This window comes from Lissotriton helveticus, chromosome 5_1 (assembly GCF_964261635.1).
Source record: "Lissotriton helveticus chromosome 5_1, aLisHel1.1, whole genome shotgun sequence".
Lineage (NCBI taxonomy): Eukaryota > Metazoa > Chordata > Amphibia > Caudata > Salamandridae > Lissotriton > Lissotriton helveticus.
In genome coordinates this window covers 750023229-750038988 of record NC_136065.1, presented here as the reverse complement: position 1 = coordinate 750038988, position 15760 = coordinate 750023229, and the positions used below count along the sequence as shown (strand labels likewise).

At 45.3% G+C, this 15760-nt stretch overlaps 1 protein-coding gene across 4 annotated transcripts in view; it reads left to right on the top strand.

Moving 5' to 3' along the window:
• GBF1 (golgi brefeldin A resistant guanine nucleotide exchange factor 1) overlaps nucleotides 1–15760 on the top strand; it is a 2365494-nt gene that overhangs the window by 1156070 nt on the left and 1193664 nt on the right. For all 4 annotated transcript variants that reach the window (XM_078643218.1, XM_078643217.1, XM_078643220.1 and 1 more), the window contains exon 18: nucleotides 465–667. In XM_078643218.1, the coding sequence (XP_078499344.1) occupies nucleotides 465–667 (203 nt within the window). The remainder of the gene's footprint in view (nucleotides 1–464; nucleotides 668–15760) is intronic.

Genomic DNA, 15760 nt, shown 5'->3' with positions numbered 1-15760 from the left:
CATGTTGCTCATATTAAATATACAATATTATTTTGCTGGGCTATTTCTTTAGGAAGAATTACTTACTTCCACAAGTGGGCATAGATTAAATCAGAAATGGAAGGTCAGTTATAGAACTTAGTTTGGCATATGCAAAATAGACATGCTAATATTACAGATAGTACTAAATAATGCTGCATAATTAGTCTTTCCTTGATGAGTATTTTAATCTGCCCTGTCTCATAATTTGGCCTCCCATTGCTGCATCACTCTAATAACTCTGCTTCAAATGCAACTAAGATAATGTATTTGTGAAAGAAAATGGCTTTCCTTAATGAAGTCTGAATTGTTATAAAATACTGACCCTCAAAGCGAGAGATGCCTATGGTAAAAATCTGTTTTTCGGCTAGCAACACATTATTCCATTATATGCACTGAGTTTTTCAAATGCTAAAACGTTTGACTACCACTTTTATCTACTGCAGCTCATAATTACTGGCACAGAGCAATTTAACCAGAAGCCAAAGAAAGGTGTGCAATTTCTACAAGAAAAGAACCTGCTGACAACACCAATGGACAACACTGAGGTGGCTCAATGGCTTCGTGAAAATCCTCGGCTTGACAAGAAAATGATTGGGGAGTTTATAAGTGATCGTAAAAACATCGATTTGTTAGACAGTTTTGTTGGGTAAGTGATATATGTATATCTTTGCCATATTGCATTTTGCACTGTTTTAAGTTTTTTTTAATATAAATGTTCTCTTTAAATGAAAGCCAACTGGTATACCCTTGATTAACACAGTAAATGCTAACAGTGTATGTGTATTCTCCCCGACCTTTCTCCATTCTCACTTGTCTTTTAGTTTCGTTTTTTTTGTTCACTTGCATCATTTTTCTATAGATATTTGGGATTGCATTATATTTATTTTGGAAAGCCCTGACTAAATAGCTAAAACACAGATTTTATTTGCAAAAAATGTAAAACCAAAAAATGTGCTGTGCAAGAAAATGTGAAAAAAGGATGTGCAAAAAAATCAACAAAAAGTTTGCTGTGCCAAGTTGCCTTTTTCCAGAAAGAAAGTTTTTAAAAAAAAATATTTCGCTGCCAATGTTGTTACCTACAGGTTGGTCAATATTTTCTGTGAAAATATTGGTTTGGTTATCTTCTTTGTGTGCCACCCACCTTCGGTCCAAATACTTCAGCTATCCCCAATAAAATGGATGAGTTATATAGCCAAAGTTTGATGTTGCGAGGGCGTTCTATGTAAGAATACCTGGTTGGGTCCATTAAAGCCACACATCACTCAAATACGGTGTGTTTCTAGTATTCAGAAATTAATGGTATTGTTCCCTTGGCAGCCAAACCACAGACTCAAATGCAGGAGGCATTTCCATGTGAGAGTGCATTATCTTCACCTGGCCATGGTTTTGGCTTTTCGCTTCTAATACGATATACGTAACCATGTGTAAGGAAATGCGTTCTATCCATCAAATCCTTCTAGATTTTTTTTTTTGATCACCTGGTTTTAGACCTTTTTATTGTTGGTGAGGCTCACAACATATGACTCACCCTTGGTAATTTTTATATAAATGGACTGCACGCGTTTACACCCAGTGTCCGCCTTTTAAGATAAGGCTTCTGTGACTCGGCAAGGGGAACTTGGTTGATTACCTGTGTGCACATGCATTTGCACACGTGTATGGTCTGCATATGGGAGACTCTTGTCCTGCTCAGCCGGGTAGCTGCTCACGGGTAGCCTCGCATAGAGGGGACCTCCCATGTTTCCTGGAAACCAATCCGGTCATACATGGTTACAATGTTTATCCAATCTGGTTCCAAAATTCTACTACTCAGACCGGCATTATTCCATGACATAAATGTAATTGGTTTGGCCAGATTTAATCACAGGGCCCTGGACTCCCAACTCTGGGCCCCCAGGAGGAGTGGTGACGGGGGATTGATTGCCGCTGCATCCCGTGTAGTGGTCGGCTAACCCCCACTCCCCATGCCTGTGTCTGAGGGAGCAGGCAACCACCACAGCAGGAAGTCTGCGGGCAGGAGAGAAGAATGCTGCCGGCTCCACTGGCATCAAAGGAGAGGCTGATTGCACGTGATCTGGCTGGGGCCTCCAGGGGTGGCCTTCCTGTGCTTCCCCCACCTTGCCATTGCCTTCAGAGTGACTTGGTTGTGACCAGGTGGCTTGTTGGTTTTTGACAGTTGGCATGTCATTTTGGAACAGGACTGTCTTTACCTTATTTATGTGGGGTTTCCAGGATCGTTTCGCATCTATTGTCATGGCCAAATAATTAAAATTTGTTACGTGCTTAAGTGGTGTGTGTATTATTTGATTTCTAAAATGTTTGTGTGATCTAATAGCCATGTATTTAGTCTCGTTTAGATGTATTTCAAGACCGTTTTGTCTGCAATAACAACTAAAACTGTCTAGCAATCTTTGTTATCTTCTAGGGATCTGGGAGAGCAGGATCCTGTCGTCTCTAAACATCAGTGCACTTATATGATCCCCTCCTAACCTTGGTGGATCATGGATACAATTTTGTAAGTGTTGAATTAGAAGATCGTTCACGTATAATAAAAAGAGGGTTGGGGCCAAGACACAATCTTGTCTTACTCTCCTCCTAACTGGGATAGTCTGTCAGTTCACCCCCCCACCCCCCGGTCCCTATCGCACTTTAGTGAAATTATCTTGATGAAGCTTTACTATCTGTTCCAGGATCTCCTGTGGTACACCCTGCTGTTGTAAGGATTCCCAGAGGAGATCTCTTGGTATCAAGTCAAATGTGACCTTTAGATCGATAAATGCAACATACAAGTGGCCAGCCCTTAGTTAAGCAATTTTCCAGGCTACACATGACAATCTAAAAACTTGCTTGACTGTACTTGTCTTCGCCCGGCAGCCCACCATATCTTTCTCCGCTATCCAACCATTTAGTTTGTTAGGTAACTTTTTCGCGTAAACTTTTTGGAGGCTGTCTTTTAAGCTTATAGCCCTATAATCGGCCGGATCATCCTTACTACCCTTCTTATGGATGGGGACGATTTCTGAGCCCTTCTAAGAATCGGGAATAGGGGCCCCTGAAGCTACTGCATTGCTTAAAAGATTAACATATGGCACCCATATTTCCAAGTCATATTTTAGGAGATGCTCCGATATTTTGTCTGGTCCTGGTGCCTTTTCTGATTTGGGGTCCAAATTATGCTCTGTGTAGGTCAAACCCTTTTTGTGGCTGTGTGCTATTATTCTCCAAAAGGAGCAGTAATCTTTTGTTTTGGCTGCAATAATAAGGTCATCCCAGATAGTATCGTCCCAGCTGGTTTGTGCCACCCTTTGTATCCTTTTATATTCTATCCTTAATTGTCTAATTTGTGTCACGTTATTTAACTTAAGTGCTGCTAATAATTTCTTTTAGCTAATGCGCGTTCCTTGTTATACCAAGGAGTGCTATATACATTCCTATTGTCTGAGTTTATGCCTGATATTTGTGGTTTAGTGAGATAGGCTTCTATTCTCTCAGTTAGGCAATAGTGGATTTGTATAGGTATAGAGTCCGATCTTTGGTCACTGTAAGGGTTGAGAACATCATAAAAGGCATTTATAGATATGTGTAAGGGGCTCAACTCTATCGACAATTATGGACCATTTAACCGATCTCCAATTATTGGTGATCAATAATTGTGGGGACATGCTCTTATTGCCAGCAATATAGACTCTGGTCAACCTCCCTGACATAGACATAATGGGCAATGGCCACTTTCCTTTCTATTGTCCACCTTACAATTCTTTAGGTATCCCCAGTGTGCTGTGCTCACCATAATGTAATCTATTCTACATTTGGTTGTGCCCCTCTGAAGGTGTGGGAGCAGAAGAAAACCGACCATTACAAACTCTTAGCCCTCGCACAGTGGTGAAATGCACTAGCTGCTTTGGTACACAGCGCTGAAGAGTCTACGCTTAGTGTCCTGATTCCTTTTAGCCAAATCTTTCTCATCAAAGAGTGATTCTAACCCTAATATAATTTCGTATTTACCATCAAAATCTCCCCCAACAAGGACTACTCCCTCTAACTTCATGGATTCAAAGGCCCCATCTAATAAATGTAACACTGTTGATTCTGTAGAAGACAATCTTGGTCTTGTGTATACATTAAATTCATTTAAATAATTTAGTAGGAGGTTCTCACCTTCTTTATCTATTTCTGACATTTTAGTATTTTCTCCTGCGTGTACCCAGATTCTCCTTGGCAAAGTATCCCTCAAGCTAGTGCTTGCTACTTCTTATCCCGTCCCATTCTGCCCTCGGATCTTTAGCGCATTTTACACATACATAATCAGATGCTATCCCTGGCTCAAGTCCTGTTGCTGCAGAAGTGTATAATGTCCCGCACAATATGCACCCTCCAAGTCGTAAAAAAAAATCTTGGGATGTGTCGGGGATTTTTGGTTCGACCGCCCTATCAGTTCACAGTTCTTCTCTTTGGCTTCACATTAGCCCGCCTGTTTTTAGAAAGGTCCTGTCTATTGTCACGGCCCATCTTGTAGTGTAGTTCCTATATTCCCAATAGGCTCTGCACATTGGAATAATATATCCTATAGATTTGCCCTAGGACTTATATCTAGTAGGTCTCTATCGAATATACTAGACTTAATTGTGAGTGCCAGCTAGCTCAGAGGTCACTAGAAACCTTCTCGAATAAACAAGAAGGGATTCGTTTCTGACAACCGCATAAACATTACAAACAACAAAAGAGTGACACACAAGGTGCAATGCAACCTAGGAGAAAATTACTTTACCTTAAAGCCCAAGTCAAAAGGTGATTAGAGGAGAAACTGTGATTCAAAAGGAACCCTCACGCACAAACAAAGTTGGTGACTGGCTTCATCATAAGGTTCATTTTTGAGGGCTAGTGAATGTTCCCGGAAAAGTGTCAGTGAATTAAAAGAAGAGCCAACTGTTCCCTATACCCATTTTAATAAAGGGATAGTCGACCTTCAATAAAAACAAAGTGCAAGCGGACAACTAGTGGTTGACTGAATTTGAACCAGTGTGTCCTATCTAGTCATCGTGGTCAACATGTTTCTGCTGTTATGAGCTACCTATGCTCAGCATTCGTCAGGACCATAAAATATCCCCCGATGGTCCACGCACACTAGGACGTGACCAATCCGTAGGGATACGTGATACTTAAATATAAACTCACGGACTTCCCGTGTTTACTCTCCTTGTGTTGCCAAGGGTCTGTGATTTTCCGTATCGGTAGATATTACAACATGGGCTCGCGGCAGGGGAAACCTTCACGCCCGACTTGTTGCAATCTGGCGACTCCCTCCTGGCTACCTAGCATGCTCACATCCGCAGCCCAAATCGGGCCGCGGATGTGAGCATGCTAGGTAGCATGCTTACAGGATTTGCAGATTTGTGCAAATAATGATGACCATAATGATTATAACAGTACGTTTGTTCATAATCCGATGAACCTTCTAAGTACTCATGGTTTTTACATTTTGCAGACATTTCTAAATCTGACATCATATTATTAATATTTCAAAGTCCCAATCATCAGAAAATGTGCTGGGGGAAACAAAGTCATTTAAAGAAACCTTAAATTGATGTGGAATCTTCAACAGCTCTGCCAGGCTAAAAATGTCGTAATCAGTTCTGTCCCATGCTTTACCACCAGGTATAGGAACGGCTGTGATGTTCACTGATGTTAAGTCTCTTCGTTCACGATGAGATGATTTGTGTGGCTTGAGGAGTAAGTTGATGTTCTTACTTGCTGTGTCCATTTTACTATATTTTCCATCTATCCGCATTCCCAAACTTAATACAAGGATTAGCCAAAGCAGCAGAAAACACACACCTAGCCCAATCCAAAATTCACCCCATGGTGAGACTAGATAAGTATTTTCTAGTTGAAAGAAAAGTTCAGTTACTTGGTCTTTAAAACTTTTATTTACTGGCGTTGTTTCGGGCTCACTGAGATCCTCAGAAAACATATCAAAGTTGCTGAAATAGCCAGTAGCAGTTCTGTCAATTGTTTGTATTGCATCAGGATTATTTGAAATCGCTGGAGCTACTGGATCCCTCGTCATGTTAGTATAGTCAGCGGCTATATCATTGTAGACAGGAGTTTCTTGATTAACTGTTATTTGGGTATCAAGAGGCACAAGTTCCATGGCTTTGTTGCATAGTCCTTCTTTTCTTACTGCAGATTCTTCAAAGGTGAGGAGTCTCTCAGTTTCAACCTCTTGGATAGTAGCAAGATTTGGTCTTCTACCACATCTTTGGAGTCCACTGGACCAACATTAATACAGCTTTCATTCTCTTTAAAATACACCATCATATTTATAAATCTAAAACTTGATACTATACCACATCAACAATGATTAATAAATATGTACATATATATATATATATATATATATATATATACACACATTTTAAAACGGATTCTAAAAAAGGATTACATATATAAACCAGCATAGACTTAATCTACATCAGTTAATTTTATAAGGGGTGAGTACTCTTCTAAAATAAGGTATTGCTATACCAACTCCAACCCCTGTCTACAAGGACCCATCTTAGATCGTTACACAGCTACTTTGCCGCCACATTTTTATTGCTTAAGGCCCACGCCCAGCTCAAGAACTTTGTTATGCCAATTACAGCGAGGTTGGAAGGTTTCAGATTTCAATATTCTCCTTGCACCCATTGCCGATCTTGTATTCATGGGCAAACATACTGGTTTCAGCCAGATACTCCTCGGTTGATGGTATGCAGGACATACAAATAAAAAATGATCAATGTTTTCGATATGATCTTGGCAGAATACGCACTTATCACTACAAGCAGGGTTCTATTTGCTAGTTAACCATTGTAAGGGTAATGTACCTATCCTGAACTGATGGTAAAGTTTGTGATCATGAGGCTTCGTTATAAGATCCCAATAACCTTCTAAAAGGGGTTCATCCTTAAAATCAAGGAAATCCCTCGACAATGACTGGCAGATATAGGAGGAGAATCTCTTAATTTTAACCAACTCCCAGTATGCTGCTCTATAGGAGCTTTTGGATGGATATTCCGCAGCCTCTGGATGTTCCCATAGGTTCCTCATCCCCATATCAGTCAACAAGTACCTAATTGCAGTCAACCATGGAATCTTATGTGATCAACTTAACCCCCTCACTTCCAATAGGGCTTTGGTATACAAGGAGAGTTCCGGAGTGATCCAAAGACGCCTCCAAAATGCCAACGGTCTATAGCGTGCTACATCTTCAAGTGCATAACAGCCAAGATCAAGAAATAATGGTATTAGGGGGGACGATTGCGGCAAGCCTACTATCGATCTCATAAACTTATTCTGGGCTGAAGAAAGTGGAGATAAATTCCAAAAAACACCGATTTCAGCCCCATATAATATAACATTTTGGTTGCGTAAATCTTAACAATAGGGGCAATAGGTTTGGTTAGGGACAACCTGTGCTCCTTAATCAGGGCACCGGCCAGCTGGGCTTGCTTTAGTGCTAGCATTTCAACTTGGGGTTTCCAGCTTAATTTTTCATTGAATGTAACACCCAAGTAGGTAAAGACATCTGTTTGCTCCAATAGATCACCATCCATGTAAACACGTGCTTTAACTGGCTTAGACCCATGGAGCACCATAAACTTTGTTTTCCCTACATTGACCACAAGCTCATGTTCGCGGCAGAACACCTCAAAACGAGACAGTACCAGCTGTAGCCCCTGTCTCATTTTGGATATAAGCAGGGTGTCGTCCGCGAACATGAGCAGTGATACTTTCATGCCGGCTAACATTGGCGCATTGATTGGGTGATTTGTAAAGTACTGGACCACCCCATTTATAAATCAAGAAAACAAGGTGGGAGCCAGCTTTGCACCCCTGTCGAACCCCTTTGCTGACCTTGAACCTTTCTGTAATCTCACCTGGTTTGCCCCAAGGAACCTGTGCATAGGTGTATTTATGGAAATTTGGACCAAGATAGTAACCAGATCTGGGGCATCCCATTTTCAATAGTGCTTTCCACAGTTTTACCCTAGGAACGAGATCGAATGCGGATTTTAAATCCGCAAATGCCGCGAATAGCATGCCCCACCTAAAGCCACCTCCTTCCAGTAAATTAATACAAATCTGAAGGCCAGGTCAAGGGTCCCTGTATGAAACCGAAACCCTGCCTGTAAGGGTGTTAAAAATATCAGCTTCGGTCATCCATCCCTGTATCCTCCCTAGTACTAATCTCGCTACAATCTTTTTAACAGCGTCAATAAGACTGATAGATCTATAATTTGCTGGGGCAGAGCGATCCCCCTTCTTATAAATCGGTATGATCTCTGCACCAGACCAGGATGCTGGGAGCGGGGCTCCCCTAGCTATGGTATTTGCTAGTAACTTTATGTATGAGACTCATAGATCTTGCGCTTGTTTAAACCGATCTGCAGGGATGCAGTCTGGCACCGGGGCCCTGCTGTGAGAAGTTGACCTGGTATATGATGTTCACTATTCTAGTGAACACCTTGCACCAGTCCAAACAACCCTTATGGTGATGGTTGTAAGTCAACCTTATAGACCAGCTATCCTAGTGGTAGCGTGGACAGAACAGTCTTAGGCTAAAAGACTCTTGAGGGCGTGTAAAGCCAGCTGTTTTACCATATGTAAACCCTTGAATACCACATGAAAGGACACCACACAGGATATATATAAAATATATAAGTATTTATTTACTAACACACTCCTCTGAACTCTTTATGAGATCAGAGGCAAAAGCACATAACAAGTTACTCTTAGAAATACTTTAAATAGCACAATTTACAGTTAGGCCCTAGGGGTGCGTAAAACTATATACTAAGTAAGTGGTATAAGAACCACGACTCGTGAAAAGGAAAGGCCTAGGGCCTAGAGAATTGCTGGGGATACACTATCTGAACCTTAGGTTAGGAGTAGGAGGCCCACAGGCGGCGCGTGCAGTGTCAGTACACTCACGCGAGAGTCAATAGAAAGTCAATGGGAACTTAGAAGGTAAGTAAATGGAGATTCAGGACACTTCCGATCTAGCCAGAAGGAAACAACTAAAAACCTAGACACTTGGATAGTCGATACCCTTAGAAGCACCGAAGTACTCGTGTTACCTCACCCACAGGAAGCGGGTGCATAGGTGTGAAGATGTGTCGGGTTTCGCAGTTGAAGTCTGTAGAGCCTGTGAAGAAAGATGCTGCAGGCGACCAGGAGGAAGATGTCCGGGTGGATCCAAGGGTGGATCGAAGATGAAGAAGACCTGAAAGCAGAGGGAACGAGCCAGTGACAGGGCGGAACCAGGAAGGAACCAGACGTCATCGAGGAGCAATCAGGTGCTGTCGTGAAGCTTGTCTTTGCAGCCACGTGGACCAGGAGGCGTCGAGGACGACCAGGTGCTGGAGAGGAGCTGTCCCACGAAGGTTCTCGCAGATGGAGGGTTCGACTTCCGGATTGGAGCCAACAAGCCTAAGCAAAGGCAACCCACGCAGGATACGCAAAAGGCTTCTGGTGCAGACCAGGAGGGTCTGAGGTGCCTCACCTTTGCAGGGAGGCAAGGGCCAGTCTGGAGCAATCAGACCAGCGAGGTGATTCAAAAGGATTGTCGTCACAGAGGCTACTAGCCAACGGGCCAGCAACCGGACAACGCGTCGAACAGAAGCAGAAGGGCCCCACACAGAACTCGTGGAATGTGGAGGGCTGATCTTCGGTGCAGGTGGAGCTCGGATTCGGGGCTTCTCAATCCCCAGTGCACAGCTTCGAGGATACCTCAGGAGCTGCACAGTTAGCAAGTGGTGGACTTTTTAAGATGGCCGGTCCCACGTGTCTCGTCGCCTCCACGGATCTCAGCTATGCTGCAGACGTGGAGAGAGGGTCAGAGAGGTCTGGAAGTCTGGGTCTTGTCAGGCTCTGTTCTCGGGACCCGGCGGGAGCGTCAACAAAGCAAGCCGTTGATTTGCTGGATGGTGCCTGGTTGCTCAGGGTGGTCACTCCTTGGCCACAAGGGAGATTCTTCAGCCTTCAGCTTCAGCAGAACGTCGAAGGTCCAGAGTTTCGTTTCAAGTTTCAGTTCAGGATCAAATCTAAAGTCCTGGGGTTCAGCTCCTACCTTTATACAACTAAAAGGGGCTGGATTACTTTCTAGGTCCCTCCTATGGGTGGGACCAGGAAGGGGGGTGTCCAGTTTCGCACCAGAGCTGGGGCTGGAGTGCCCCAGCAACCGGTTTGAACTGGGGTATGCACGAAGCACCTAGTGTACCTCAGGCAGTGTCTCATTCTATTCAGCCCTCCCTGTCCCAATACACAAAGTCCTGTCTGGGGTGGTGCTCGCACCTCTCCAGGCAAGAAACCTATTGTCCAAACCTCCATGACTGGAAGGACTCCCAGCAGCAGGAGGTCAGACTTGTGTCTGTGGCAGCAGCATCCATTTTGTGACGCTGGGGCTCTGGTTAACTTTAACCGGGATAGTCAGAACTAACATGTCTTTTCCCTATAGAAGGGTGGAATGCTACCCCCGTCACCAGAATTGGTGAGGGGGTAGTATTCCAAAGCATATGACACCTTACAAGACATGTTTAGATAAAGCCAAATGAAAGTTAGCATTCAACCGCGAGGATTATAATGCACTTAAGAGTATATGGTATGGCTATATCATAGAACAGGTATAATCATGGGGATGGGGGAGGCAGAGTGAGAATCCTTTCAGTCTCCGTAGTTAACTTTCTTAATCAGAAGGGGGAAAGGATCACTTGTCCTGCTTAAACCTTGGGTTCACAAGTCGAGGAACTGGTATCTCCCAACAAATATGACCCTCATACACGTGTATGTTGGTAATTTCTCTTCAGCGGTATATACTGTGTCCCCGCTTTTCTACACGTGCGTGCGTAATCATAGAGTCATTTTTAGGTCTCGCCTGTCGATGCGCATGCGCATCGAGCTTGCGAGCCTATTGCGGCTTAAACAACCTTTAACTAAGAAGCAAGGAATCGTGGCGATTCCTTGCAGTGCCCGTGACTTTTAAGCTCAATGCGCATGTGCATTGAGCTTAAAAGCGCGTGCACATCAGTTCCCTCAGCCGCAATCGCCGTCTGTTCCCTCAGCCGCATTCCTCCCGACACCTTTTGAAGTGAAGCTTAGCTTCACTTCAAAGGCCCCGGCTTCTTCACACCCACATGCCGCTCTCCCCGCTCCGCCCCCTCCCCTGCCCGCCGTGTGCATTTCTCCTCCACCCCCTCCCCACAGCAATGCCCTCCGTCTTGTTTGTTAATTTCCTCCAACTGCCCATCTCCTTTCAATACGTTTCCATTTAATCGCCTACCTCTCGATGTCCCTCATCCTCATCTATCACTCCAGCTATCTCCTCTTACACGTTATACGAATATCTCTCTCTTCACCTCCGTCCCACGATCTCTCATCTCTCTTCCTTTCACCCTCTAATCACGATCGTCTATTCTGTTGCTCTCCCCTCGCTAGCCCTCTCCCCCACCTATTAATCTTTTCTGTTTTCTACGCATTTTCACCCTCTTACGTCTTCCTTTTCTCCCTCGTGCTTCCTTCATCTTTCCTTCTCTAACCATTTTCCTCGTCCGCCTCCCGCCATCTCTATACACCTCTCCCCTTCTGTGACCGTCACTCTCCTTCCCTGCATCTCCGTCGCTCTAAGCACCCCTATATCTCAGCCCTCTTACCCCCGTCGCACCTATTTAATCTCTAACTTCTGTCATGTCTCCCCAGTACCCATCTACTCCTGTTGGGTCACCTCGTGCTCTTCTCCTCTGTCCCACATGTCCTTTCATTTTCCCTCTCGCAATCCCATTTTACAGCTGCTCTTCTGATGTGTTCTCTCCATTGCTGCATGTTTCCTCTTTCTACTTTTTCCTATTGTCTGTTTCCCTACCCTCGCTCTCCCCAGCCCCCGCCTCCATTTGTCTCCGCTCACTCTCTATCCATTTCTCTGCACGTTTCCATCTCCCGGTTAAATAATATTTTATTGGCAAGACAAATCAGCTAGACATTCACGGAAGAGAACAGGACGAGCTGCCAGCCCTCCAGCCCTCGACCCTGTTCAATATGCCCTGATCAGTGACGAGGGAAGGCACATGCTGAGGTGCCATTTCTGACAGGGTGGAAATAAGCCGTTCTGCAGGCCTGTGCGCGTTTCCCTCAGGGGAAAGAGTCCGAGTTTTTGTGCCGCGCTATGTTGCCGTTTGTGGGAGACGTTCGCTTGCTGTGGAGCACGATGCCATGGTGTAAATCTACATGATGTCACCCCGTCCTTCCGAATCCCCCCCCCTCACCAGTTTCTCACAACTCAGGGATAGTTGTAGAAATTGAGTTCAAGGGGTACCCCAGCCTGTCCCAGCCTCCCCCTGCAGGAGCCTGCGCTACGCCCCTGGCTCCATACGATTTTTTTGCTACTCGCAATCACTCACCCTCACTCACCCTCACCCTCACTCACCCTCACCCACACTCACCCTCACCCTCACTCACCCTCAACGCCTCAACCTCACTCACTCTCAACCCCTCACCCTCACTCACCCTCAACACCTCACCCTCACCCTCACTCACCCTCAACCGTTCACCCCCTCACTCACCCTCACTTACCCTCAACCCCTCTGCCTCACCCTCACTTACCCTAAACCCCTCAGCCTCACCCTCACTCACCCTCAACCCCTCACCCTCACCCTCACTCACCCTCAACTCCTCACCCTCACTCACCCTCACTCACCCTCACCCACCCTCACTCACCCTCACCCTCCCTCAACCCCTCACCCTCACTCACCCTCATCCCCTCAGCCTCACCCTCACTCACCCTCACCCTCACTCACCCTCACTCACCCTCACCCTCACTCACACTCACTCACCCTCACTCACTCACCCTCACTCACTCACCCTCACTCACCCTCACCCTCACTCACCCTCACCCACACTCACCCTCACCCTCACTCACCCTCAACACCTCACCCTCACTCACCCTCAACCCCTCACCCTCACTCACCCTCAACCCCTCATCCTCACCCTCAACCCCTCACCCTCACTCACCCTCAACCCCTCACCCTCACTCACCCTCACCCTCACTCACCCTCACCCACCCTCACTCACTCACCCTCACTCACCCTCACTCACCCTCACCCACACTCACCCTCACCCTCACTCACCCTCAACGCCTCACCCTCACTCACCCTCAACGCCTCACCCTCACTCACTCTCAACCCCTCACCCTCACTCACCCTCAACACCTCACCCTCACCCTCACTCACCCTCAACCGTTCACCCTCAACCCCTCACTCACCCTCACTCTCACTCACCCTCACTTACCCTCAACCCCTCAGCCTCACCTTCACTCACCCTCAACCCCTCAGCCTCACCCTCACTCACCCTCAACCCCTCACCCTCACTCATCCTCACCCTCACTCACCCACAACCCCTCACACTCACTCACCCTCACCCTCACTCACCCTCAACTCCTCACCCTCACTCACCCTCAACACCTCAGCCTCACCCTCACTCACCCTCAACCTCAACACCTCACCCTCACTCACCCTCAACCCCTCACCCTCAACACCTCACCCTCATCCCCTCACCCACCCTCACAACACATATTGTGTTACAATAGGTGTCACATTTGCGGAAGATAAAACTATCTAGAGATGTAGCATAACGACCAGAGCTGCCATATAAGTCACGTAAATACTAAACATGTTGCATTCCAAATGCTATAGGTGTCACATTTGCAAAAGTTATAACTATTGGCATTGTAAATGACAAAGCCATCAATATAGCAATTTTAACATCGCAAAAAAAAAAAAAAATTGTCATTTACAAGACCAATAACTACAACTTTTCTAATGCGATACTTATTGCATTCCAACACCACTCATCCACGCAACGCCACTCACACACGCAACGCCACTCACACACGCAACGCCACTCACACACGCAACGCCACTCACACACGCAACGCCACTCACACACGCAACGCCACTCACACAACGCCACTCACACACGCAACGCAACGCCACTCACACACGCAACGCCACTCACACACGCAACGCCACTCACACACGCAACGCCACTCACACACGCCACTCATCCACGCAACACCACTCACACACGCCACTCATCCACGCAACGCCACTCATCCACGCAACGCTACTCATCCACGCAACGCCACTCTTCCATTTGCAAAAAGAAAAATGTCTAACTATTCTATTGCGAGACCTATTGCATTTCCAATGCTTGTTTGTATTGTGCACCCTCCACCAGGAGGTATTGCCTTAGGTTTAAGGCAGTAGTGATCGTGGAAAGTGGGGGGTCTAGTGGTGGTGTCGTTATTAAAAGTCCGGACAGCCAGACAGAGGCAATTTTAATAAGTCTGGATTCGGACTATGAATAAAATTCTTGGTGCACTCTTCGAATTGGTAAGGGATTCAAGTGCACTATATATATAAGGTTTAAAAAGAGGTCAACATGTTTCAGCCTTTGGTAGTCAGAGGATCTATAGGCTTTTGTCAGGACCAATGGGGGTGAATAAATAGTGAAAAAATTGTGAGAAGAATAAAGGGTTATTGACCTGATTCTTCGTGAGTTAAGGTTTCATTGTACCTGCAAAATAGAGAACATACACACAAACAGCAACAAACAGGGAGATGGGGTATGGGAAAACACATAATTATGTACAATAGTACCCTTATATTTGTAAGGAACTAGAAAATGGCAATACTTTTCATCATACTCATTTCAGGCGTCAACTCTTCCATTGTCATACTTCGGTGGGCAGAGAAGAATCGACTAGTACTGTAGTGAGGTGCCCATAGTTCTACCATTATGCTTTCTCTGTGCGTGGTCTATGGTGAGAGACGTTATAATATGTGGCCGCCTTGTGATTGTGTGTAAATACGCTGCAGACAGTCCATGCTGACTTAACAAATATTTCGAGCGTGTGGTGTTTTACGTACTACAATAGACTTATCACATGCTTTTTGTGACCAAAAGTTGTCCACGAGTCATTATTTCGTGATTTGGTGATGCGTGACTAGGTTGGTACCAAGTACGCTATATGCGCTTTCATTTCCAGTGCGTACCTTATTATTTCGGAAAATTGCTTCCTCGGGGATTTAGGCTGATCGAGAGAGGCCTTACTTAAGGGGTATTAAAAGAAAGGTATTACAGGGCGCGGTCTTATACTTGCGGTTTGTCGTGTACTCGGCGCGCTTGGGTTTCCGGATTACCTTAGTGCCTTCTTACTCGGTCCTGGCAGCATGTGCTGACTCTGCCTGTCATCACCCGGAACTACAGTGTGATGCAGTTCCGGGTGGATTTGTACTCTGTGGCGGTGGCGCTAGAAGAAATACTTCCACTTGCCGATCGGTCTACAAGAGGAGTTAATACTGTTGCCAGATATTATCATTGGCCAATTTAAATTGACGTGCATAAATTAAGTGTTATTAATTAATTCGTTGGGGGAAAAGAATATGTAATATTGTAAGCTTAATTTTTCAATTGTGATTATTTTGGAGAAGCGTATGCACCACTGGATGCAACATTTTGTTGCTGAGTAGATGGTCCAGGATTCACACATTGTAGGAAGTACAGTTTTTTAATTTCAAGGTATGCTAAGGTGGGCATGGAAATTACTACGCATTGAGGAAAGCACAATGGTTTAGTTGTTGCTCTCATGGGTCACTGGATCTGCAATGTAGGCAGGGTTATAAGGCCACTAGAATAACGCACTTAA